Source organism: Anoplopoma fimbria, chromosome 14, assembly GCF_027596085.1.
Source record: "Anoplopoma fimbria isolate UVic2021 breed Golden Eagle Sablefish chromosome 14, Afim_UVic_2022, whole genome shotgun sequence".
NCBI lineage: Eukaryota > Metazoa > Chordata > Actinopteri > Perciformes > Anoplopomatidae > Anoplopoma > Anoplopoma fimbria.
The window spans coordinates 22,144,386-22,170,184 of record NC_072462.1 but is presented as its reverse complement, the minus strand read 5'-3'; the positions used below and the strand labels follow the sequence as shown (position 1 = coordinate 22,170,184).

The 25,799-nt window shown below is 40.7% G+C and overlaps 1 protein-coding gene across 1 annotated transcript; it reads right to left on the bottom strand.

The window, feature by feature from the left end:
* Nucleotides 1-1,069: 1,069 nt before the first annotated feature.
* Nucleotides 1,070-25,678, bottom strand: niban2a (niban apoptosis regulator 2a). Its single transcript, XM_054612600.1, has 14 exons — nucleotides 25,590-25,678; nucleotides 20,047-20,177; nucleotides 18,074-18,202; nucleotides 17,875-17,980; nucleotides 17,240-17,407; nucleotides 9,428-9,543; nucleotides 6,421-6,525; nucleotides 6,159-6,321; nucleotides 4,370-4,557; nucleotides 3,814-3,969; nucleotides 3,435-3,548; nucleotides 3,029-3,136; nucleotides 2,149-2,260; nucleotides 1,070-2,015 (listed from the first exon to the last, which is right to left on the bottom strand). Exons 1-14 carry the CDS (start codon nucleotides 25,642-25,644, stop codon nucleotides 1,081-1,083), a joined length of 2,586 nt encoding a protein of 861 aa, XP_054468575.1. The 5' UTR covers nucleotides 25,645-25,678; the 3' UTR covers nucleotides 1,070-1,080.
* Nucleotides 25,679-25,799: the final 121 nt, after the last annotated feature.

Sequence of the window (25,799 nt, the reverse complement as noted above, 5' to 3'; positions counted from 1 at the left end):
ATATTTTCATTTTATAACACAAATAAGGAAATAAAACTCTTGTAAAAGAAACTTCATCCAAACAACATTAATATTTTTAAAAATCACCCAGATTTAAAATTTGAATTGAATTAGAAATGATCGGGTTCAAATAGAAACATTGTCACTGTCATGTTTGATTGAATGTACTAACCATAAAGTTAAGAAAAATACCAGTGATATTTGAGAAACAGAAGTTGACATTACGTATCTCCCTAATAATCACAAAGAGAGCTCCGTCTGATTTGGAGTTACATCAAAATCCTACAAGTTACAGAGACATTATTTACTGTATATTGGTCATCTACGCCCACAAACAAAGTGACAAGAACCGATTCATTTTGGTTGTTTGATTGTCAAAAAGATGAAAACATCCAACGTATCAAATCACAGTGGAAGTGCAAATCATTCCTGACAGATTGTACTAAATATCTGGTGTTGAAACATAAAGGCCATTTGCGAATACAGGAAAAGCTTTCAGGAATAGACTACTTAGGAAAATCACATGTTTACAAAAATAGATACTGGTATTTCAAAAAATAGCAGTAATACAAATCCCCATACAACATCTAAAGACTGAGTGTAGCACCCCCTGCTGCCCAGGTAGAGGCTGGGAAAAAAATATAGGCCTGATTTACAGATATAACTGGCGTGAACAAACTTACACAACTTGAAAACATTAATAACTTAGATGTAGTTGTCGTTTGGAGCTTAATTTAAAAAAGTGGATTAAGTAATCCACTTTAAAAATCCCTTATCCTTGTGATAGACCCTCAACCTGTTAACGTAGCATAAAGGAGCGGATATGAAAGCAGTGTCGTACACAAAATATGAAGAAACTTTGGAACGAAATTCACTAAGCTGCATAGAAAGGAACCAATCACCAAAATAAAATAAAGTCGAGGGAGGTTGTGAGTGTTCAATATCAACAACAATATGCTTTGAATTAACCCTTTAAATACAGTCCTTATTCATATAGCTTCTCTCCCTTTACATGTGATGCACACTTTTTTTCTCCGAGCCTTTCTCCAGTTTTAGAGTTATGTTCGGAGGATTGTCTTCCTACGCCAAAATCACTTCCACCTCTACCGGGTCGATGATTTTGTCCTCCACACTCAGACCGTTTGTGATTGGCTGAGGCTCACCTTCATCCAGCCCCACATTGGTCGGTGACTGGAAGCCACTGTCGTTGTGCGAGCTGGAGTCTGAAGCCGGTGCTGGTGCTGGTGCTGGTGCTGGCGCTGGCGACGACTCATTATCTGATTCTGTTGCAGAGATCTCAGCAATCCTTTCGCTGTCATCTTCCTGCACCGCCATCTCTATTTCCTCGATGGCGCTCTTGATGGCTGCTTCCTCCTGGCGCTCCTCATTGGCTTCCTGCTTCATGCTTCCTACCAGCTGCTGGACGATTGTCTGCGTGGACATCTTGTCCCGCAGAGATTTCCTGGGGACGTCCTCCACCATGGTGGTGACATGTGTCACATCCTCCTGAACCCCATCCTCCCAGGTGAGGGTGCCCGTGGTCGGCTCCGTCCCGTTGGTCATGTCGCTCTGGATCTCCTCCGTCACGGGAAGCGCCACCTGCACCACTGGATTAATCAGGTCTCTGATTCCAGTTACGCTGTCGGGAGACTTGGGTCCCTCCTGCAGGCCTAGATCCTCCTCATCCTCCCCTCGGTCCTCCTCCATGCCCTCAGACACCTCGCCGTCCTCCTCAGGGATGAGCTCCACACCTGGGACCTCCAGGCAGGACTCGAAGGGCAGAGGCAACCCGTCCAGCTGGATCATGGACACCACCTGCCTGCGTCTGCTCCCAGAACCCCCTCCTTCAGGTCTGCCGCCACCAACGGAGCCCTCCGGCTCATCGCCCCCGAATTTAGCAGACCAGTCTACCTGAGGGGTTTCTCCGAGCAGGTGCAGGTTGGGGTCGCTGTTGGTCAGAATGATGCTGTCCCTGTAGAGGTTGTGTCTCCTCTGGACGGCTGCCTCCTTCACAGCTGGGCAACATAGGAAAACAAGAAAATCAGTCACTGTGTTACCAAGTATGTTAGATAATTTGATTTACTGATTTTAGAGCTGCCTCAATTATTGTCAAATAATTTGAAAATCTTGTGTTTTTGTGTCCCTCACCCATCATTATATCCTTGGAGACCGACTGCAGCACAATCTCCTCAAACATATTTTCCACCAATAGGAAGCGGGAGAAGTCCTCGAAGATCAGCTCTTTGAAGCGAAGCAGCTCCTGGGAGAGGAGGGGACAAGGATGAGCTTACAGCAGTCAATGCATTGCCTAAATATCAGTTGACAACTGATTGCATTTTGCAGTTTCTGATCCTTTGAGAAGGCATGCAACCCTGGCAACTACTGCATGTGCTTTCAGGGCATGTTGAATAAAAATATTACTTCTATGTGTATGTAGTCGTGTTGCTTTGTTCATTTTTTTGTTGCAAAATCAACACTTCTTTGGGGGTAAAAAATTTAAAGTAAGCAAAAGCGGAGTGCTTCATATTTTGTTTGAAATATGACTAATGGCATTTTTTCAGATTGCTGACGAACTGGAAAGTATTATGTCAATTTATGGCCTAAAAGACAAACAAGAAGTCATGAGACTAAATTAGAATTAGATTGGTGCAAAGAAAAGTGCTCAGCTATCTTTTTATTTTTTCTCTTTGCTTATGCTGTACTGCTGTTCTTAGTAGCTATAATTTATCTTGTGAACTTTGGCAGCAGGTTGGCGTGGGACAGACTCAATGGGTCATGTAAGCTATAAAGTTAGCCACTGACGTCAAGCATGATAGTGTTTCCATACATATAGGAATTTATACCTATGGTTTTAGTTTCTGTACCTAGGTAGACATCACAATCTGCAATTCAGATTACAATCACCCCTAACCAGGTGTAAAGAGTCACAATACTGTAAGGACATATTGTACACTGTAAAGCATGCAATTCAAAGAGAGTCAAAGTGTTAAGAAAGGGGGATTTGATGCTATGGTCCGGTGTTACTCACAGGTTTGAAGGATGGCGAGAGTTGCTGCAGCATGTATGGGATGATGATCTGCAGCAGAGCCTCTCTGAAGAACTTCTTGCGCACTGTGCTGCTGTCATAATCATATTTCTGACAGGGAAAGACCAGAAACACACATAGAGCTCAATGACTCGTAAAAGCCTTTCTACTCATTGCACTAATGCATATTCACATCTTCCAACATTTCTTTCTGCTTCTGCTGGAACTCCAACAAATAAACAGCATATCCATATACTTTCTGACTAAATAAACTTAAAGCTATATTTCTCTTATAACAGATTGCATAGAATGTTTCATTTAATTAAGCAAGGACTGGCTGAGGATATTTGAAAAATACAATCTGTTCATCTGCTATACTACTTATATATTTTTCATTTTACTGTTTTACCTTGAGAACCCTGTCCTGGCATCGCTGGATGGTCTTGCACATGTCATCTTCTCCCTGGGTCTCTAAAGACTGGTTGAGCAGCTGCTCAAATGTGTAAACTGCATTGTCCATTTGCTGTCAAAAGAAAAAAATGTATACAGTAGCATAAGAAAAAGATTGAGGCTGGTACTAGCAGTAAACCACAGCTCACTGTTTATCTTTACAAATTGTTGTACTCTTTTTGTCCAGCAGGTGTAAGCAGAGACTTTACCAACAGGCAGGACAGGATGTGTTTTGTCTTACAAGAAATGAGGGAGTGCTTTCAGGCCTCCTCACACAGCTTCGGTGCATTCTGATGCATTGTGTCATATCAGAGGATACTGCTGCCCTATCACCTTACCTCCCCCATGAGGATCTGAGCCCTGTTGACGAACACCGAGGGGTTGGCCACTTCGAACCTTTGCTGCAGCCCCTCCAGATTGAGCTGCTCCACCTTCTCATAGCAGCTCTGCATCTTTACCGGGTGGAGGGCGAGCATGGACAGCCTCTCCATGTGCTGGGGGGGGGACGGACGGACGACAACAGAGAGAGAGTAGGGTCAGGGCGATCGTGGTGGTACGAACATCATACAAGGAGAATTATAACACCGGAACTGAGGCAGAGGTTGAGTTGTTCAGGTCAAAGAAGGCGGCTGAGGTACTCCCTGACTACTATGTGTAATTTGAATAGGGTCATAGTGACAAACACAAAGAGAATTACCACCAACTAAATCTGCAGCTCTAAGAATGAATGCAGCTTTAACGTCCTTACAAAAAAAAACCAAAGGACAGTGACAATACCCTCCCTCTATATGACTTGGTTATCAAACAACTCCTGTAGACTTGTGATGTCAGGTAATTCTGAACCATGTTTACACTTCCTTAAATTAATTCATGTGCAGAGAAAACATGACTCACATCTCCCAGTTTGTCTTTCCCCCCTCCGTTGAGCGAGTTCTTGCTGATCTCCACCAGCTCCCTGTAGAAAATCTCCCTGACCTCGGAGAAACCCCGGCTGGTGGGCTCCATCAGGGCCTCCAGGATGGAGCTGATGTAGGGCTGGACGTTCGTCCGAAGGACCTGCTCCGCCTTGGGCAACACCAGAGCTGCACGCCAGCAGGATGGAAGAATAGATCATATTCATGGTTAGTGGCTGCAGCTTGTAAACACACTACAGTCAGGAACTCTGCTAAATATAACAATTTACAGCGTGTTGTTTATTGCCAGGTTGTAATGGTAGGTATGTATGACGTTATGGTGAAATCACTTCAATGGAAACCCTGCAGCCTTCGCCCAACTCTCAGGCCTACACCCAACTGTTTGTAAGGTAACCTGCTCTTAAAGAAGCCAACAAAATGATATTCACATGCTTGGATTACCACTCTCAAACCTCTGCCTTCCCCTGGTGTAACATGAACCAGCATGATTTTGCCCAGCTGACTCATAGTTTTGAGCCATATTCGTGGGATAAAGTCAGAAACGGCCCATATAGTGCAGGTGATAGAATGCAGTTCTGCCACTTCAGCTCAATGGCAAACAGTACTCATGAAAGATGTGAGCAGCCTGTGCCAAGTTCAACGTTTGAATAGAGAGCTGACAGGCTCCCCACTAGAAGGGTGGGTGCTCTGGTGCTACACAAGCCAGCTATTTAAACAGAATGAGCAAGTGAAAGAGGAAAAGACTTAAGTACACAGCTAAAGCTGGGAGGAGAAAGTGCAGAGAGAACAACAACAGCAGGAAAATGTCCGACATGGAGGCAGGTTTAGGTACAGAGGAAAGGCCTTGCTAGTACCAAATGTCGGAAACTTGAGCAGTGTGGCGATATTCAGTGACCAGTAATCGCCGCGCCAAGAATCCCCGAACCAGAGAAAACAGTAAGCGGGATAAGGTGGACAATGAAGAGTGCGCTTGAGGTCAGGAAGATCATGTTACACGGCAAAGCGAGCAACAAGTGAACCAAGTCGTTGTTGCATTACATGTTGGGCATGTGTAAGTGGGTAAATGTAAGGTGGTGTTCAGTTAACAGTAGATTCAAATATGCAACCAAAAGTTAAACATATCTCTCTGACAGGATTTCTTCCCGTCTTTCTATATTATCTTCCTAACAATTTCTCGAATCTTACTTTGTTTAATAAATCCATGTTAGACTGGAGTCCTTGTATGTTTCTTACTCATACAGGTATCCACAGCTGTGATACTGTACATTAGTATCAATGATTTAGCTACTTTTTTACTTTGCACAACGTCCCAGTTTGCATGGTTTTTGATATTTACAGGTAACACTTCTTTTTCAGGTAAATTTTGTAAAAATCTGGCTGAGAAGTGAATTTGAATGATTATATATCAATGTATAGTTAGGACATGCTTTAAATGCTTTTGGCATGATGGTTATGCTATGTGCACAAATTAACTTTAAAACCACATTTGATCCATTTAGCCAAATATAGTTTGGCCAAAACAAATATAGTTGTCCACCTGTGATAACAGAATATATATGTCTACCTAATAATGGGAACTATTTTCTGACTATAAACTGCTGAACAATGCTAAGGGTACGTTAGCATCAGTGTCTGAGCTGTGGCCCTAAAATATTTGACTTATAGAGCAAGATCTTGGGCTGTCTGCCTCATGTTAAAAGCCTAAATATGAATGGAAAGCAACGTGAAACATGATTAGTTTTGACTGTAGCATGTAGATCTTTTGTCACCTCGCATCTTGCTGCTGACATGCTCCTTGGACGTGATGATCTGGTCCATGTCGGTTCGCAGTCTGGCGTCCAGCGGAGCTCTCTGGGCCTCACAGCCTTTGACCAGTGCTTCATACTGGCCGGTGGTCTGAGACAACACCTGCCTGTACAGTGCATTGGAGATCTGGATGGAGGGAGTGGTTCAAAGACATGACTGGTCTGGTACTCTCCTGTGTTTGTGCAGCATGTCTGCAGTGCACAGTTCAGTGTGATTGGAACTCACCAACATCCAGTGCCTCTGCCTCTGCTGCAGCTTCCCCCTCAGGCGAGGTGCAATAACGTTTCTCATCTCCGGATGGAGGGTCTCCATCACCAGATTAGCAAGAATCTGTGCACACACAAAATATATTTCTGTATTTACACACTTTTACTTATTAATCTTATATACTGTGCATTTTATACATTTTTAAATACATTTAAACAAATATTAATGTTTTTTTTTTTAATTGAAATAAATCTGACTGAATTGCATTAGATTGATTTCCACCTAATGGTCCTATTAGTTTCTTACTGTGATCTGCAAAGTCAGTCCCGCCTTTTTAACATTTACTATTAGAGTTTCTTTGTGCCAACTGTGGATTTTCAAACTGGAGGTGTAGTCAAAAAAACAACCAATATCCTCGACCCAAAGAAAAACAAAAATAAAACGGGAAAAAAGAGCAGCCTCTTTACATGGAAACAGTGGGGCGATTGATACACAGCTGGATACAGAGAGGCAGGAAAGCTGGTTAAAAGCACTGTCCTCACAACTCTCTCTCTCACACACACACACACACACACACACACACACACACACACACACACACACACACACACACACACACACACACACACACACACACACACACACACAGCACACACAGCAAAGCAAGGCTCTCCTCCATGACGTTTTAACTAGGCTAAAATAATATTTGTTGAAACGTGTTGCTGCCCAGTAATGAAGGGTTATGACAAAAGCAGAGCAGTTTTTTCTACACAGAATAACAGCAAAGCTTGACAAAACAACGGGTATATAGTCCTTTGTTTGTCTAAAAGCTTGTTAGGCTGGAAACACTAAATGCAATAGTATTTTTGCATTGGTGGCTGTGACTTGTGTTACCTTGTGATACTTCAATTTAGTACGTGCTTTTTTGATCTATCTGGATACCATCAACATTGTAAGGCAATAAAAACTGAGCTTTTATGATTAATACTATTGATTCATTCATTTTATAATTAATATTTACATTTTAGATATTTGTTTGCATCCTTTAGTGTCTACACTGGATAGCTTATTGTAACACATTTTTGTATCTGTAAAAGCTGTACATTTTGTTTTCTAGTCAAACTTTTATTCTTTTTAAAAAGGTAAAATAACAAAACAAAAACGGCAGAGCCTGAAAACAGCACGCTGAAAAGGCTGGCTCACTCTGCTGGAAATGCATTGTTGAATTGGTGCAAATCCATTTTAACATGTCATAGCAGAGTAAACACAGGTGTAATTGATACAATTAATCGTGGTCCCATTCTATCTATTGAGTCACAGCCATTCCAGTGAGCCAGCATGCACAAAACCAGGGCCCTTCTTGTGTTATCCTACAGTATGTTGCAAGTAAAGCGTTTGAAAGTTGGTGCTTGTTATGTCAGTCCACTGTGAGGCTAATAAGCCTTTACCACAGCAGACTTTTGAGACTTGTCATAGTAGGAAAAGCTCTTGTGTGTGTGTGTGACCCAAAAAAAACAGGACCCTGAAACCAAATAGCAAAATGTAATTCAGCCATTGTTAATCTCATCATTTACACCTGTGAGTTACATGTCAAAATGTCTTCCATGAAAAAAGCCTTTTTGCTTGTATCTCATGTATTGTTATCAACTGTCTATTCATTTCTGCTCCTATGTTGCCATGTATTTCCACTGGCCTTGAGCGTGGATAAGACTGTGATGAGCTTGTGTGTGTTATCATGGGAAAATGGGGTCCCGGACACACCTACTGTAGCGGAACTAGAGGCCGTTTTGAGAACCTTGCTAGATGTTTAATTTCTAATGTCTGTGGACAGATTATGTCAACAAGATGGCGTCACAACCACGCAAGAGGCAGTCATGAAACTTTACAGGTGTGCAGTTGAGATCCCATGAAGGGTGACGGACGTAGGTGGGTCGGCCCATCACAAAACTTTCCAGGTGTGCAGTAGAGATTGAAATGAAGGCTGCTTCTTTAGCTGTTGCTGCAAGATGGTCTCTTGATTGTCCTCCTTATTGTATTGTTGGCGCACTTTGAAGCCTTCATGCTATGTGTAGAGTTATTTGTATTCTGAATAATATTAATGTTTGGGTATTATGATAGTATGGGTTCATTTGGTCTTGCTGGTTTTTGTTTAGGGGTTGTTTCCTCTTGCTCAATGAAACCCCTGGTCTTCAGGAAATATCGTAAACTGGCTTTAGGAATGTAAACATGCTTGTTGTCACAGTAGTCACATTCACATTTTAACCTAACACATTTCTTATTGTGACACCTTGTTTTATCACCAATTACATTTAAACAGCTGAGCTCTAGTACTGTGGTTTTCCCTGCAGGATTAATAAAACTCATAACTACGTACCCCCATGCCCATGCCTGGAACCGGTCTGGCAAAGGGCGACTATGAGGCACTAGAAGGAGACTGAAAGAGACTCATTCAGAGGGGAGACCCAAATCAACAGCGTGTGTGTGTGTCCGTGTGAACGCTGGTATGTTGAGGGGTGGGGTCTTGTTGCTGACAGCCTGTTTGAAGGTCTTGTGTAGGTGCAGTCTTGTACTTCAGTGTGAAAAAGGGTGTGTGTTCATAAAGTAGATGGAGTGTTTTCCTTTGCTTTATTCATTGAGAAAAGTATTTTCTCTGGAAAGCAGCCCTGCTTCATTCATCACTGTGGCCTCTCAATAGGTTGAACTATGGCCCTGTACTCACAGTGACTGTTTCGTCATTGTCATCTCTTATAACTGTCACCTGCAACAAGCATGCTATTTTAAGCATTTCTTCTGAGAACCTGCACATGGGGTAGTCTAAAACTAATGGTCTAATGGCCTGGAAGTTTGCGTCAAACAACCAGCAATGTGTACATACAAGGAAACAAGGATAGTTCATGACTAAACGGTATGTTTAACTTGCATAAAATGGAAAAGGCCTTATGGATCAGTTTTTGGAATATGCAGACTTTATAGGATCCATCCTCTGAGTTGAGACACAGTTGTATTGGGATTTTGAGATCCTGACCTGTGGGGGCTTTCCGCACATCATGTCCCAGGTCCCGTAGTGTCCCTTGGCTTGTCTGTGAAGTCTCACCGAGTCAGTGAAGGCTGGCGTTTGAACAGTGCTGTCCTCTGACAGACCTGTTGGGGGAAGAGAAGAGCAGATAGATTCTTGGTTACATTACAGAAAGAAGACCCCTTTCTCCCCTCGTTTTAAAGAAGACGTCAATCATAATAGCAAGATTGCAGGATGTTTTTTTTTATTTATTTAAAATTGATTTCTTTGTGTGAAGGTCTGTGAAAGCTCTGCAATTACAGAAAGGGTGTCTACTTGACGTTAGATGAAAAAATGCTCTGAGAATTTCGATTGCCACACTAACAACTGTTTCCATAACATCTGAGTCATTTCTGTGGGATGTTCTGAGTGTCTAATTTTGGGCCAGAGTTATATTCAGTAGCAGTCGCACACACAGTTGTGTCATCACCTACAAAACAGGAAGATGTTGGCTTGGTGGAGGGTAGATTTAATGTGGTTGCCCTGGTTACCGCCCCTCCCAGCTGACAGGACAATAGAAACGGCTCATAAAGTGCCTGGCAACATGCGTGTGTTTTTTAGGAAGTTGGTTCTTTCATGTGGTTGTGTTTAAGTGATGAAAATACAGCTGCCTTTCAAGGCAAAGTCAAACATCCCTCACAAAAGAGTATGAACAGGTGTATGGAATAAAAGATCCCTTTAATTAGCGGTTTGTTCTTCCTTAAAATAAAGTGACTGATGTTTCAGTTGTGTTTTTCTCGTGTAGCAACAACAGTCAGTCCATCTGATGCGGAGATGTGTAATTAAAGGATAGGTTTGCTGTTTGCCAACCCAGCCCTTATTGAAATATTGTTTACCATCATTTAGGATGGTCAATAATTTAAAACAACTTTAACAATAGCATGCGATACCTTTTCAAAGAAGCTTACCTATCTGCTTCAGCTTTTTACTGGGCCTGAACACTTGCAGCGAGGGCTATACTACTTTAAAAATACCACAGTAATACTCATTTTCTAATGAAATGACCAGCCCCAAAACAGCCCATAACGGTAACATCAGGCAAATGTTTATGATGACATAAACATCATAAACAAAGAATTGTTCTTAAAATGTAAATAAAAAAATGCATAGCCTGTTCTGGACAGTACAGCGTCCATTCTTGAAGTCCCAACAAATGATTGATAAAATGTCTGTTTCCCATACTGCACAATGGATGAATAGTTGGTTTAGCAACAGAGTGATAATCTGTTTCTTGTATGTGAAGTCTATTATGCACAAGCATCAATGTGTGTGTCCATCAAGTTGTTTTGTCTGTGGCTGTGCGTCTGTGACTCACAGGAGGCTGACAAAGACAGGAAGTGACCAAGAAGTGAGGAGGGGGAGGGGCCAGACAGGAAGCTGTCTCTGCTCCCAGCTCTCTAACTCTTTGCTGCTGGGCCGAGGGCCCTGTGTTAGCTTTTTTTGGCACGAGCTTTCATGAGAATTCACTAGATAAGAATAGAGGCGCAGTGGGGAAAATAACCGCACAGAGGGCTGCCACGCTGGCAGGTGACCAGCCATCGTTTGGAGGTCAAATGCAGTGAAAAGTGTCTGAGGACCGCAGCAGCAGTTATGGTTTACAATCCTTATACCAGACAATTTAAGACCATAACTGATAATGTGCATGTCAACAACAGCCACATGGCCTTTTAAAATGTTCCTGAAAAGCAGTCAACCAACCGCTTTTCCCCATAAATGTAATTGATTTGGATGCTTTCACATGGCTGAATCCTGATGGCGTTTCTCATGCTGTGTGGTCTATAGCTAACTCACTGACTCCATGGCAGGTAACATTATACTTCCTGTTTTACATCTATCTTATAAAATGAATAAAGAAAAGCAATAGGAAAAACAACCCTTACACCGCAGTATACTCTTACACTTTAAGTTGTTTCTGTGCTTTACTAAAGTTAGCTAGCCAGGTGCAGCGGTAATGGGAACATGCATGTTGAGTAGCTTAGTGGGTGATGATGGCCTGTTGACACGCTGTAGTTCAACCTCAGTGTTTCTGTTGTTGCAGGCTGACTAGGAGTAATGAGAAAGAGAAGCAAAAACAGACTGCGTCAATACCAGTTAACTTTCACTAAGGCCCTAATATAAATAGTATTAGTAAGTACCTCTTATTAAGAGTTTTCATAATGTTGACATGAACTGACGATGGTCTCTGGCCTGGTGGCTAGGAACCACATTCAGTCTTAGTGTTTGCCGTCTGGTTTTCAAGACTAAATCAGTCATTTGAACACTTTAAGGGCACAAACCATGTTCAGATCACCAATGTGAAGTCTTCTACATTCTCAGCCTGTTGCTCACTGTTGGAGATATTTCTTCTTGGTACCAGGCCTGTAAACCACTTCACATTCTCCATATGTCTGAACCAAGCTAGATCAAGGAACACATTAGTTTCTCGTGTGCGTGTGTGCGTGCGTGTGCGTGTGTGTGTGTGTGTGTGTGTGTGTATATACTTTGTGTACTTTGTGTACTTTGTATAAATAGAACATGTGGCAGCACTTACCACCGTCTCTTTATGTGAGGCATTTCCCTCCCTGGCTTGCACACCACGCTCTGGTTGGTGGGATCTAAGCAGCAGCCGTGGATGAGTTCCCAGGCCTTCACATCTACAAATGTGCGTGCATGTTTTTCCCAGAGTTTGACATTTAAAAAAACCCACTAAGCATTTGAATGTCAAATATTGTCTGATTAGACTTCAGCTTTGGGGCACCTGCCTTCACATGATCAAAGCAGGTTTTAAACACTTCATCTGAACCCTCACACTGCTGCTGCTCCCACCGACATGCATGAGTAGGATTTCCCCATATGGTGCAGCCCTATGGAAGCAGCCAAACCCACAGTACAATAAATACTCACTGAAACACACCATCAACCGCAGACATCACAAACATATGAATGAATGAGTCCTAAAATGCAATTTTAGCAAATCCCTGCCTCCAGTAAAAGCAACTGAGAGACACCTTGTCATGGTTTATTTTGTATATTAGTACTCTATAATGTCTAGTTATGACATCATGGTACATAAATGGATTTTGAATCATATAGCATGTCGGAAAGCACACTGCTCTCTGACTTACAACCCACAAACCTGGCTTGAAATGTACTTTTACTGTCCTTTTGAATGCAGTGCTCTTCTCGTGGAGTGGAATGAGTGTGAGGTCTGTGGATCAGAGCAGGGGGCTGCTGGTGGTTTTAGAGGCTGTGGGGGTGGAGACCTGTCTGTGATTGATGGTTCTCTAGTGGCCCAGCAGCAGCTTTGGAGCAGTCTTTGACTGCTAATGTGATGCAGCCTCAGTCTGGCTGCTGGACTGCTGCACATGCTGAACCCATCACAAAGGCTGGAGCTAATTGTTATTTTACATTATCAATTCATCTCTTGATTGTTTTTTCTTTAAGTAATTGATGAATCGTAAAAATGACAAAAAAATTCACCATATATTAAGAGCCCAAGATGATGTCCTTATATTGCTTCTTTTTGCTTGACCAACATTTCAAAAGCGAAATTTTAATTATCAATGGAATAAAACAAACAAATTTTTGCTTAAATATTAAAGCTACTACTTTCATTTTGTGTCGATTTCGGGGGTCCCTGTGGACAAAATCAGTGGTGTTTCTGAGCAACTGAGTCTCTTCAGAAAACCGCATTTCCTGCAGCAGGGTCAGTCAGCCTTGAAAAGTTCTGGTTCTGGTTCTCCCGTCCCTCTCTTCCCTGCAGCGGGCCCAGCAATACAGCCTGGTTTTCCAGAAGTTTTGTGTCTGCACCCAGAGGGGACAGGCGGAGCAGCGAGGCAAAGCTCTGCTCCTGGCTGAAGGAGGAAACTGTTGCCGGGAGCGGATTTCGCAGGGAATCAGACCCGACGACTTAGGCCACAAAGAGCCTTTTAGTAATTAAATAGGTGAGTTAAATTGACACTGACATGTGGACTAGTCAGACGGGTTGCAGCTTCGTGTTGTGCAGAATACTGCGATGAAGTCACCTGTTAACTGCGCTTATTAACAGGATGCTTTGCAAATCATCCTGTTAAGGCGATGCAAAGCAGCAGTGGATCATTTTACTGGAGAGCAATTGAAGATAAAACAACAAGAGCCTTAGTGAATTCAAATTAGATCAATTTTACTTATCACAGCCAGCTGAATAGTATCAGTGTTCAGCTGAAGAACTGCTTTGCGTGAAGCTTCTGTGCTCCTAGAAATGTATTCTTCATGGACACAGAAGTATTTACTGTACCACTGACTGACATGCTCTCTAAGAATCAGAAGTGGTAAATTCAGTGGTCATTTCTCACTTGAGTGTATGCCATTTACAACCATATAATCTTTCTAGTAATTATTTAATATATTTTTCAAGTGTTACGTGCGTGTGTGTGTGTGCGCGCGTGTGTGTGAGAAACAGCAGGGGTCAGGCTGTAAAACCATTTATCACTCCCAGGAAAAGTCTTGTACCGGTTCTGGTTTTCCTCAAACCACCAGTGTGACTGGGCGTGTCAGCACAGGCCTAACACATGAACGCCAATCTACATTGACCCGGGCCACAGTCAAAAAGCAACACACTCTTCACTGTTCCTTACAACATATCCCTGGAGCCCAGCCTCACAGCTGGAATGTACGGCAGGGACTCTGGTGTTCACTGAGCTTGCCCGAACAGGTGAGCTTGAATGGCTACAGATGAGGGCGGCCCTCGTTTTACAGTCACAACATGTGTGAGCTAAAGTTGGTGTTTGCCTTCTAATTCAGTTTGCCCATTAGCTGTGTAGTTAGGGTTAACGCTTTGAATTCATGCAACTCAGTTCGCATGTTAGCTGTGCAAAACGAGGTTGAATCAGGTTGGGCAACTTTGTCAGCGTGGTGATGGGCTTACAGCCAGAGTGTAGTTTCATTTCAAATATATTGTTCAAGATGCAGGATTGTTAAGGCTTCAATTTACAGTGGAAACATTTAGACACACTAACTTGCATGCTTGCTTGCATCTTTCTGTAGGTGGCAAGTGATTTGATGCAACTGACCTAATAATTACAAAGGCATGATGATGCATCATCACTACTGCTGATAATTCAGCCATACATTAGCTTTCATATGAGGAAAGCTGTTGAAGCTTTAGAGCTTAAACAACACAACAGCATTATAATAATGTGTACACGCCCACAGGCAGGTACTGGAAAACCACATACTTGTGTGCTTGAAAATTAAGGTCAGGTAAGGTAAAGTCTTGTCTGTGTGGATCAAATCTTATATGTACCTTCAGAATATGGATGTTAGAAATTTGTTGATTACTAAATAATAACAAGTTTTCTTAAACGTTATGTTTAAACATGCAAATGAGGCATTACCTTATTAACTATGTGCTCATTTGCGTACATTTCCAGAACATAAATCTGAACATTGTCAAAGCCAGGTTCAAAATTCTTGTCACTTTTTGTTCACATATTAGAGTCAAAGGTTTTTACAGATTGATATTTTGTATATCTCTTTGAATCATATACTTACAAAACTGTCAACAGCCTTAAAAAAATATTTTTTTGCTGTCTTTCTAGGAATAAAATGTTTTATTAATCAGGCTATGAATTATATATTAACAAACGCCTCTGTAAAAACCTTCAGAATATAGAGGAAACTGTAATTTTTGTGTAATTTGGCTGTTTTATTCCCACATGTTATGGGAGTAAAACAGCCCAAAATCTCAGTGCCCTTAAATTATTATTTTTGCCTGTAGTGTCTGCCTTAATATATTTCAAGTAATGCAAATGGATGGATTTATTTGTTTAATGTGTGATTATGTGTATCTTAGATTGCTGTAATAGGAAAAACTGTAAAGTGAATATAGCCAGTTCTCTTCAGCTTTTTACAAATAAATACTTTATAGATATTGTCACGAGTTCATAATTCGTACAAGAACCTTAATTAATAATCTACGCCTGATCTACAATCTCTGTCTACACCACATGCCTCTGAAGTCAGCAAGATCCAAACAAGCCCCATCACGTTCTCAGTATCAGTTTTTTGTTTATCTTCAAATCTCTGTTTAGTATTCAACTTCCCCACCTTTCCTGCTCATTTTGATTCTTTCTGTCTGGAGTCTACACCACTCTGAATGAGAGATCACGCTCACATCACATGCACACATGCACACATGCACACACATAACCACAAAATTAACTTGACTCACCTCCAACTAAATTTAAATTGAACTGCCAATTACAACTTTATTCTTAATAGTGTTTAATTTGAGTGAACATGCCACAAGGTTTGCAGTCAGGCCAATCATACCTACCACTTAGAATGTTCTACACAAAGCCCAAAGGTGCCGTTCTGAGTTCTCTTGCCAAGAGAAACAGTATGACAACATGACAAAAAAATGGATTACCTTTATATCCTCCGGCATGTCTCTGCCTCTTGTGTCTCAACACAATGTCACATGAGTCATGCCATCACAAAAACAATCTTTAATAGCAGATCAAAAGCCGTTCTCCACCCGGATAAAACAAACATTCTCTATTTTGCAACCATATACCATCAGCGCTCAAATAATGCTGCTCAAACAAAGAAGGGCGGATGAAACAACCTGCACCATTTTAAAAAAAGGTAAAAGTACCTACTCATTGCCACAACATTATTCAAGCTTTTGATAAATACGTCAGGTTATGGTCATTTAGCTTTTTTTTTAAAGGAATTGTTTGGACATAGTTTGTTGCAGTTCCCCTTGTTATTTTAACATGTTTAAAGGTTTTTTTTTGACAAACACCCCAATCCTGGAAGAAGCCATTCATCGGGCCAGCACTTTACTATTCTGACGACATGAATTAAAATGCCTCAATGGTTAAAGTAGAGTCTACTTCGCCGATCTTTTATGATGTTAAAATAAACAATTCTAATGTAAGTATTTCACAATAAAAGCCTTTCACCAAAGAGAAGGGATTAGGACTATTCAGGACTTTTTAACGATGATTACTCTGTCTATTATTGGTTTGATTAATTGGTTATTTGTGGTAAAAACACCTGTCACAATTTCTCAGAGCCCAAATCAACATCTTCAAAATGCTTGTTTTTTTCTGAACAACATTTCAAAAGCCAAAGTTATTAGAGTTCCAGTGATTTTTAAAACCGAGACAAGCAGCAAATCTTAACAATTGACAAGCAACAATCGGAGACGCATTAACATCTTTTGTATGATAAATGAGATAAACAATTCATCGCAATAGATGGACGGGTCACTGAATCGAATTATATTTTCAGCACTCCAAGGGATTATGTAAACTGCTGAAAGATCTTTTGTGAAAACAAATGGAGGAAGAGTTGCATGTTCATAAACACCTAATCAAAACAAAAACAGTAACCTTCTCTCTAAATATGATCAAATTTAAAACAGGAAGAGTAAATAAAGTCCCTGCTTCACTATCTGAGTGATTGTCTATCTTGGATGTAAAATGTGCAACATTTGGAGCTCTGATCCAACGACAACAACATGTCACACTGTAACCAAGACGACTAATATAAAACAAATACCCATCAATCCCGCAACATATCACATTCACAGATCAACCAGCTCACTCGGAAGCCATGTAAAGGCTTCACACTGACACACACACACACACACCCTCGACTGAACCGCCAACAAAGGTAGACAGGCAGAGAGAGGCACTAATTGTCCGGAGCACAGAGAGAAAGAAAATAACTTAACACTGCCAGCGACCTATCAAGCCGTGTTTCTCCTCTACTTCTATACAAGTGAAGTGGTTGTGTGCTTGCGTGTTGTGTTACCATTGTTACTGTGTCTGACACAGTCCTGCAGCACTGCGTGCCACTTCGTCTGCTCCTTCTCAGTCATCACACAGAAGTAGTAGTGGCAGGCGTACGGGTGCCACAGGATGAGGGGGAACTGGGTCGCACACTTGATGAACGGATTACTGCCCACTTTGGCCTTGACACCTACAACAGGTATCACATGAAAGAGTGAGAATGAGAAACTGCAAGATCTAGAAAATACTTAACAGACTAAGAAGAAATGCAAAAAAAGATATATGAAGAAGATTAACGAAATTGCATTTGGGATTAAATGTGTAAAATATTTGGAAATTAGAGTATGGCTGATTGTGCCCATTTTCCGTCTTGACTTGCTGCATTTAATCAGATGTTACTTGGATAAAACAATTACTCCTTTTGTTCATTTTATTTCCAGTTTACTTGAATTTATTAATTTGGACAAAAATAAATTTAAACCGACAGTCAATTATATTAATTTAATGCCCAGCCAAATAAAACTATTTATGTTTAAGTAAAACAAGTGCAGACAGACTTTATGATACTATATAGATCAACCATTTTTAGCCATGTTTTCTCATATTATCATATTAACAGTGTATATTCAATATATTCTGTGTCTGTCATCTTCCTACCTGGCAGGCTGGTATTAATCAGCTCCATGTATTCCTCTATTGAGGTCAGGGCCTTGTACCCAGCACAGTTGATGGTTCCTTTCGGGTGAAGGCCTCGTTCGTGTGCCTGTTGGAGAGATCGCATAAAAACACGCCAAGCTGTTTTAACACAAGTGCACTGAATCGGACAACTATTCAGTCGAGTAAGAAGTGCACTCACTGTTTTGCTCTCATGGAGGCTGATGGTGTAGCTGTTTGGCACCGATGCAAAGCGATTCCTCCACTTCCGATTCTCCTCCAGATACTGAAACAGACTCCCTGAGAAGATTGACCGGCCTGCCAGAGGGTCCTGAAAAATCATATTTTATATATCAGTCCAGAGCATGTGCGCGTACATTTTGTTTTAATTTCGTCATCATTTTGGTTTATTAATAGATCTTCCTTAACTCTGCAAGAGACTTAAAGGGTAAAGTTGGTGTAAACGAATACGGGGTGCTGATTTTTATACACACCACCCACTTTGTTTTCAGATTTCCTGTTTTAGATCAAATAATACTGTAACTGAGATCGCTCAGAGGAAGGAAAGAACGAAGGGGACAGAAATGAGTAGCAGAGCTGAAACATAAAGAGGGGCTTCTGTCTGAAAACTGTTAATTTACTGTATCTGTTTATTTTTTATGTCCAGGTATAGAGCAGAAAGAGAGTGATTATCCTTCAAAACTAAAGGCAATTATTGTATTATGTTTTTCTGTTTTTACTTTTTTCACTAAAAGCTTGCAGATTGTTTACAAGGATGCAATCAATATAAACAGCTTTTCACTTAGTTTGTTTTTGTATGTACCTATGCACCCGAAAGTTTGTTTTCTGCTGTTAGGGCAAAATGTATGTTTGATCAGCTCAATGCTTCCAAGAATACATGCACATGAGGGTCATGATGCTGATAATGCATCCCTCTACAGTGAGTACAGAAATGCGTCTATAATACAAATTTCAGACATACTTTGGTACTATTGCATATTATTGTATATTTCTAGAATTAATATTAATACTAGTTCAATATCAATAAATTATAAAAGTAATAACATATACAAAATAGACTATATATATATATATATATATTCATTTTTTCTAGTCTATTATAGTATATTGAATTAATGCTTTGCAAACATACACATATTTATATATGCGTGTTTGTGTGTTTGCACAGCATTAATTCAAATGTGCATCATTTTGCTCTTATGTCATAAGCACTCAAAAGCAGCTGTCCTCCACAGAGTGAAGATAGTGGAAAAGCTACCATAATAGAATTCCAAACCGCATCTCTGTTCATGTGTGAAATGTGCTCCACTTCTCCCTCAGTGATTGAAAATGTGAACAAACGTGGGACCTACAGTACACCCAGGGACCAAACAGATGAGAGGAAAACAAAAAGTGGTCGAGCAGAGGCCTCGTTGTTAGGTATGCACTGGCACATCGACTCCAAGAATGTGCTCATTCATGCCTTGTGTGTAACAACAAGCTCTGTTTGCCTGACAAAGCTTACATTGATCCAGGTTTGTGTTATGCAGAAATCGTTAAGCTACAAACATCGATGTAAATTAATTTGATGGTGTGTAAGATAGAAGAAAGGAAGCTGGAGAGATTTCAGTTTGTTAAATTAGTAGCAAATTGTGATAATTAGAACCAATTTTTTTAATCACAAAATACACCAGGGGTAAAATACACAATTCCTTTAGGACAGGAAAATGTATCCCTAACATCTAGTGGCATGTTATATGTTTCAGAAATTACAAAGATAATAAATCCAGCCACAGTTGGAAGCCACATACTTTCTCTCTTTTTAAAGTTTGTCTTTTATCATTCATCCATTAAGCAGGTTTAGGGCTGCGCCCTATTAGTGGTTTTGTCGACTAATCAGTCAATGTGTTCTTAGTTGACTAAGACTTCTTTAGTCGTTAAGTCATTCAGCGTGAAAAACAACTCATTTCCAAGAAACTTATGAGCCTATCTCTGGTAAGCACAACATTTTAAGTGGTGCTTTTGTGTGATTCTTTGTTGAGTAACTCCACTTTTACAGATTTGTCGATTAGTTCAACTTATCGATTAGTCGACAAAACTGTAACAGTTTCTATGGTCAGGGACAGCCCCAAGCAGGTTTAAACCTCTCTCTTAAAAAAGATACAATGCACGTGCCTTCCTGTGAAGCAGCTGTGACTGCGTTCCTCCTCCTCCTTCTATCTCGAAGCGGACGCTGTTGAAGAGAGCGACTGCGTACTGCTGCTCGTACACATCACTGAACTCCTTCATCACATCTCTGGTCCGAGCTACAGGAGGACATACAGACAGACACACAAGATCAGGAAACATCCACACTACACAAACAATCACAAAAGTTATATTTAAAATACAGTCAAGAGAAAAATCACATCTTATTGTTTAACAATAATAGATGAATTTTTTTGCTGAAAGGGACGCATTTAACTTAAAAAAAAGTCCTGAAAATGAAAATTAATTAAGAAAGCTTGAATCAAATGGTAAAAGTTCATGTTTGGTTCCCTAGAGAACAGTTCAAGTAATTTCCAGTTCATTTCCAACAAGAAAGACTTGCAACACGGCTGATTTGCACCTCTGTTGATAAGAATGATCTTATCAACTCTATTTTGGAATTGTTTTCCAAAATAAAGTTCATAAATTCATCAGTTGCATTTTAAGTATCTTTGTTAAATATTGGCTGTGTATATTTGGGGAGCAGCAATCTCCTGTGTGGACATTCTGTCTTAAATTGAGTCTCACCATGTCAGAGAGGCCACAAACTCCACTGCTGCTATCAGCTCTTTATGAAAAGTGCCATAAAGTAAAATGCAAAGTTGGCAAGAAAACATAGTGACTCTTGTGCTGCACTTAACAAAGAGATACCAAACATGTATTATCAGAACAGTTATTAGTAAAACTTTTGGGACGGAACGCTTTTGCATAGTTAAAATACAACTGCAGTCAAGTCATTCTAGACCTACCTTTATATTAAAGACTTTTTTTTTTAATGGCTGCACTATTCAATTAAATAGAAACATTCCAGATGTCTTGTCATTTTATATATATTTCCTGCCAAATAAAACCTGAGCCTCAAAACGATTATCATTATAAATCGCTAATGTTTGGTTTGTGGGATGTTGGTCGGACAAAAGAGTTAGTTTAAAGATGTTACCTTGGGAATTGTGACAAGTATTTTAAGAGATATTATATAGAGTAATGATCAATCAATCATTCAAATAATTGTTAGTTGCAGCTTTGGAGCGAAAGTATGGAGTTTCCCTGTGGGTATCAAATAAGATGAATCAGTGTTTTCCTGTATTGCCTAGATCCTTCCCACAGCCTGACTCAGCATTTATTTTCCACCACTCTTCGTGTGCAGCGTCCTACTAAGCAGTCCAAGAACCTGCTGGAGGGGACATTAGCTTTTCTCACATTCCAGTGCTGGAAAATAAGTCAGTTTGCGAGTCGATCGGTGTGTTTTGCTCAGTCAGCAGCAGACAGTGTTGATCTGTTTATGGAAGGGACAACGCAGGAAGGAAAGAGCCGGCATGCAGTGGGAGAGCAGGAAGGAAAGAGCTGACAGGACAGGATAGACTGGGAGAGAATGTGGAGGAGACATGGGACAGGGACACTCAAACTTTGTTGTCATACCAGGATTAGATGCATGGAAAGGTTAGAGGAAATGTAGAGAGGATGTTTTGAGACTCCTCCTAAATCCACTGCTTAGTAGGTCTGGCTATTGAATTAGCCCTTAGGAATGTCTTGTCATCCAGTCTGGTTTATTTACTCACTCAAGGTAAATGTGGTTACCTATCTTCCATTATTATCTTGTTTGCACATCTCATCCAAACTTTTGTCATTCTGATATTGTGGTTATCAGATGTTTCATGAAACTCTCTCTATCCAGTGAGTGAAAATTTCCACAAGATTATCGCTGGGTAACGGGGCTTCCTGAGAGTTGGTACTTTCCACTGGTTGTCTTGCTGTGCCAAAGTCAGCAGACTGGATAATTGCACATGGGCAGCCTTTTGGGCACTTGGAAATTGGAATTTGGGAACAAAGGCCACATCATGAATCACATACTCAATCCTCTGTTTCAACCCGTGTAGGGATTCCAAAAAGTTCTGTTATATCCCTTCATACACCACATACGAGACCTATAGAGAAAACTGACCCTTTCCTAATTTGTAACATTACATTTAATTAACTGTAGCACAGCCTTAGAGACCTGGAAAACATGATATATAATCGTGTTGCCGCTGATCCGGGGCCTGGTCATGGTGGCTAAGCAAGGTAGTTTAGACATTCCTCCTACAAGCAAATTTTACCCGAGATCCTGAGGCGTTCCCAAGCTAGATGAGATATATAATCTTGTTAGCGTGTTCTGGGTTTACCTACCACTGAGGCTTCTACCAGTTTAACGTGGCAGAAAATCTCCAAAGGAAGGCCCCCTAACCCTATCTCTAAGGGTGAGTCCAGTCACCCAATGTAGGAAACCTATTTAGGCTGATTCTATCCCTGATCTCATGCTATCGGCCACTACCTAAAGCTCATGACCATAGTTGAAGATTGGAACGCAGATCAAGTGATAAATTGAAAGCTCTCCCTTACAACTTAGCTCTCTCTTCACGCCTTACTGCTGATATGGAACCAATTACCTTTCGATCCAATGCTTCATTTTACCCTCACTCGTGAAGGTAAAATGGAGGGAGCAATCCACTGTTTTCTGCAGGAGAATCATGACCACAGACTTAAATATGCTGACTCATCTCGACAACCTAATATTTTTACCGACATGGTCAAAAGCCTTCTCCAAGTCCACAAAACACAAGTAGACTGGATGAGCAAACTCCTATGTCCCCTGCAGTCCAATTTAAAAGACAAATTGGAACCAACATCAAGGTCTGCCATTCCGTTGCGAAGTCCATGCTACATTAAAAAAAGTGCATCAGCCAAGACAGAACATCAATGTCCATAGCGCTCCGCATCTCCGAAAGGCACATGGCTGCTTAAAAGCTTCTTTACTACCTCCAGAAACCTCTGCCAGGGATATGGGGATGCTTTGCCCAAAGGTCTTCAAACTCTGCCTTCTCCACCAAGGACATGTTCATTGAGTACCTCAAAGTGCTCCTACACCCTTCGACAATATCCCCAATCAGGGTCAGCAGTTCTCCTCTCCTGATGAACACAGCCTGATGCAACCCCTAAGTCACCAGTAAAATGCACAATTGAAGTATGAGATGACATAAGCTGCTGGCTGATATTGTGAGCATAGTTCACTCCCAGCTTTTGCTTTCATTTAAAAGTCACAGTCTTGTTCTGTGACACATATTTGAGAAACAACTGCAAGATCTTCACTATGGATCGTCTTTTATTTACCTAGCCTGTAGTCAAACAAGCACATAACCTTGTCTCTATTAAGTTCATATTGTGTTCGTGTTGTGTGGGCTCACAAGGGAGGAGATCATTTTGTGAGAATGTGCTTAGGCAGCAAGGATGAAGAAATCACCTTGTGGGGAGTTACACACTCCAAACAAGACTCCCACTGCAGAAATGCTGAGTACAATACATTCACTCCCTTTCCTAACCACTCTCTCACACACACATGCACATAGTACTTTAAAGGGCATGCTATTTCTTATGCAATTGATGTGTACATTACATGCTTGCATACATGCAAAGAAGAGTGCAAAGGATCTACTGATAGATGGGTAGAGCTGACACAGAGGGAGGGTGTGTGAGAGCCAGACAGCAGTTTCAGCTTTTAATCTTGTGACATGTTCCTACCTGCTTTCCCTCTGCGACTCACTCATTATGTTATCCTCTCCCTCCTCCTCTGACTCATCTCTTCATGTGTATGTATTTCTCAGCCAGACTCACAATATTTAAATATTGCACCACTTTAGGTAATTTATTTAAAAACCTGAAATGATGGTGGCTCTGTTCATGTTTTTTTTTTTTTTTTTTTTTTTTTTTTTTTTAAATATATTTCCCAAATAGACCAACTTTTAGACACCTTTGTCAGTTGAGCCAGCTCCATTCACTGATGAAGAATGCGAGCTGCAGTGGAAGCTCCAGAAAAGCTACAAAATAGAACTTTTGAGATTACATTACTTTTCCACACAAACTGTGCAAGGGTCAAGAGTGAACTTCCATGCTCAACACCAACACCGTCTTATTTTATAGCTCTTTTCAGCTCATTCTGAATCTGACAGGGTGCATATTTTATTTTTAGAGGCCTATTTATATAGTGAGGATGCAGTCAGATATAGGGCATTGCATTATAGGACTGCAAAATATCTATTTTTGGAGTAATTAATGAAGCGTTTAGAAAAGGTTGGTAAAGATGGGTGTCACATTTATTAGTCTTCCTATTGCTTTTTTTATATTTTGTCTGATCAGCAGTCCAAAACTCAAAGATTTACAATTGTAAACAAGATCCTCAAATTTTACCTTGATGTGGTTTAGACGATTATCAAATTAGTTGTTGATTTATTTTTTTGATTGTTTCAGCACTACCACACCCAGTCTCAATCACTTCAGATACACTGTAATAAACAGATCCTATGTAAACTGACAAACCAGCTTCTATCAATGTTATTCTCACTACTTTGGACTATTTTTCAGAATGTTTCTCTTGCTGGTTCATAAGAAACAGCAGCAACAAACACACTGAGTGTCTGGACCTCAAGAGCATAATCTTTGGTTTGCAAAAGTGGTTTCCTCATGCAAGGATGCCTGCCAGCATACACACACAAGCACAATTACAATCCTGAAGGAATGTCCTAACTGAGACTAAAATGTTATTAAACAACAAGGCACAAGTCTGGAGGATCTAAAAAAATAAAAGCAAGAAAGTCTTCTCCCTTTTCCTTAGATGTTTTAGACATCAGATGCATTGCCAAACTTCTTCAAGCAATTAAAGTCCTATATTTTCGAGAAGGCATCAAGGCCTACAAATTCATGAAAGTGTTTCAGCTACTGCACTGTTCCTCTGCTTCCACTGCTCCCATTCCTTGCTGGAAAATAACCACAGAGACCTTCATAGTTCACAGTGGGAGGCTGGAGCAATCTGAGACTTAAATAGCAGGCAGTCCAAAACTTATACAAACACGCTCCCCTTTGGGAAACCTACTTATTATCTCTGAGAAATAGGCCTGTAGCAGGGATCGAGGGAACTGTTCAAGTGGAGCAGAGCAACAATACGCTGATATGAAAGAGAAGCTTTGTCCTATAATGAAACGGGGAAAGGTGACCCCGCCTGAGGGAGACTTAAAAAGCTGGGTGTCTGCAGGATTTAAACCGCAATTTGATGAATTTTAACCCCACTTACAGTAATAAGAAATGTAAGTCAGATTTCATCATGCAGAGGGTCTCAGTTTAAAGATAGTTTGTTTATCTATAATAGCTTTCTCCAACACATAAGCACGAGTTTTCTGACTAATAGAGAAAGCAAATCAGATAAGAATGAGTTAAAAGTTGTTGAATAGACACATTTGAAACAGTAAGATGACTTCTACGGCTCCTTATTGGGCAAATATAGACATGTTGCGAGTTTTTCTTCATTCCCCTACAGGAGGATGTACAAATGAATTATGTTGTTATACATTTATATGAGCATGTAAGTTTTGGTTATGAATGAAATAACTTTTAAGGAACTTCAATCTGTGGGAAATCTGTCTACATTCGTCCTTCAGCCTTACCTGTGATCATCTCCCGCCTGCTCTCATCCAGGTGAGAGGAAACCACGTCCCCCATGGTGACAGGAGAGCCCACAGATCCTGTGATCGAGGATCCTATCTGTGCTCAAGTTGTGCTCAAGGGGGTGGGGGGTGGGGGGGAATATGTCTTCGTTTTCCTTCCAGTAATCTCAAATATCCGAGTAGATCCACCTGGGGAAGAAACATGTAGTT

Excerpts from the sequence above, each read along its gene's own strand:
- niban2a (XM_054612600.1), bottom strand. The coding sequence starts at position 25,644 with ATGGGGGACGTGGTTTCCTCTCACCTGGATGAGAGCAGGCGGGAGATG. Across the intron at positions 6,322-6,420 it reads GGCAGAGGCACTGGATGTTG|ATCTCCAATGCACTGTACAG; the intron begins GTGAGTTCCAAT and ends CCCTCCATCCAG. Across the intron at positions 3,549-3,813 it reads CTCAGATCCTCATGGGGGAG|CAAATGGACAATGCAGTTTA; the intron begins GTAAGGTGATAG and ends TTCTTTTGACAG.